Here is a 1,623-nt window from a genome sequence, read left to right as displayed (position 1 = left end):
GCCAGCTCCTCGGCATCGCTGCCGCCGCTGCTGCTCTCCTCATCGCTCATGGAACCTCTGGGCGCCGTCATCTTGAACCACCGCAAAGGATTGTGGGAGCGCCTCCAATAGGGTTACCGCTCCACGACCCCGCGGGAGAGCGGCGACGTGCGGGGCATTGTGGGGATTGTAGTTCTCAGCCGCAGGCCGCCGATGGCCATTGATTTGTTGTGGGAGTTTCCACAAACGTAGAAGTGCCAAGGAAATCAACCGCTCCATCCTTTAATTGATGAGGAAAATGAGACAGACAGAGGGGGGAAATTGCCTAAGGTCATACCGGGGTTAATGACAAAACCAGGGTTAATCCCCAGGGTTTCTTTCAATTTAGTTTCATTTTTATTCATTTATTCCAGGAATAATGAAATCCACCTGAGAATCAGAAACAACTTAGAAAACCTGTTAAAATGCAGCCTGGCCGGCGTGGCTCAATGGTTGAGCATCAACCTATGAACCAGGAAGTCATGGTTCGATTCCCGGTTGGGGCACATGCCTGGGTTGCAGGCTCCATCCCCTGTGTGAGGCCTGTAGGAGGCAGCCAATCAATGATTCTCTCTCATCATTGATGTTTCCATCTCTCTCTCTCCCTATCCCTTTCTCTCTGAAATCAATAAAAATATATATTTTTTTAAATGCAGATTGTTGGGTCTAACCAAAAACTAACCTAATCAGAATCTCTTGAGAGGTAGGACTCAATCTATTTTCTCCGATATGCTAGGCCTTGCTTCTACTCAGAATATAATCTGTGAGCCAGCAGCATCTGCCACACTCAGGAGTTTGTTAGAAATGCAGAGTCTTGGTTCAGCCTAGACCTACTGAAGCACAACCTGCAGTTACATAGGTTCTCCAGGTGGCTGGAACACACAGTAAAGTTGGGCAGAACACACAATGGCAGTTTTCTAGCTCAGGACTTCTCCAAAGTTCAGCATACTGGAAACTTTTATTTATTTATTTTTAAATATATTTTTATTGATTTTGGAGAGGAAGGGACAGGGAGAGAGACATAGAAACATCAATGATGAGAGAGAATCATTGATTGGCTGCCTCCTGCCAATTGAGCCCACAACCTGGGCACGTGCCCTTGACCAGAATCAAACCCAGGACCCTTTAGTCCTCAGGCTGATGCTCTATCCACTGAGCCAAACCAGCCAGGGCCACATTGGAAACTTTTAAATACTGACTCCTAGGACCCACCCAAGACCAACACATTAGAATCTCTGTGGTTACATAGAACACTCCACTATGAAGGATGAACAAAATCAATTTTGTCTTTGGAATGCTTTTCATCATGTTTTATCTTTGAAGCTGAGTGTGCTAAAATTTTTATTAAAATAAACTTTCTGGCCTTGGGCTTTTCTATTATGAAAGAGAGGAAGGTGACTTATTCTTTAAAACACACACACGCACACACACAGGAATATGTCCATTACCTACAATGTGAAGGATACAAAGATGGGGAAGGGCAGGGTCTACCAGCCGTGGGCAAACTACGGCCCGCGGGCCGGATCCGGCCTATTTGAAATGAAAAAAACTAAAAAAAAAAAAAGACCGTACCCTTTTATGTAATGATGTTTACTTTGAATTTAT

At 44.9% G+C, this 1,623-nt stretch overlaps 1 protein-coding gene across 1 annotated transcript in view; it reads right to left on the bottom strand.

Annotated features, from left to right (window-relative positions):
- Window positions 1-93, bottom strand: part of LOC102239796 (chromosome unknown open reading frame, human C12orf43) — an 11,145-nt gene extending 11,052 nt beyond the window's left edge. The window contains exon 1 of the mRNA XM_014537707.1: window positions 3-93. Coding sequence (XP_014393193.1) covers window positions 3-71 — 69 coding nt within the window. The 5' untranslated portion in view covers window positions 72-93. The remainder of the gene's footprint in view (window positions 1-2) is intronic.
- Between the last annotated feature and the right edge of the window lie 1,530 nt (window positions 94-1,623).

This window comes from Myotis brandtii, unplaced genomic scaffold (assembly GCF_000412655.1).
Source record: "Myotis brandtii unplaced genomic scaffold, ASM41265v1 scaffold181, whole genome shotgun sequence".
In the NCBI taxonomy this organism is placed as follows: domain Eukaryota; kingdom Metazoa; phylum Chordata; class Mammalia; order Chiroptera; family Vespertilionidae; genus Myotis; species Myotis brandtii.
This window is presented reverse-complemented; position numbering and strand designations above follow the sequence as displayed.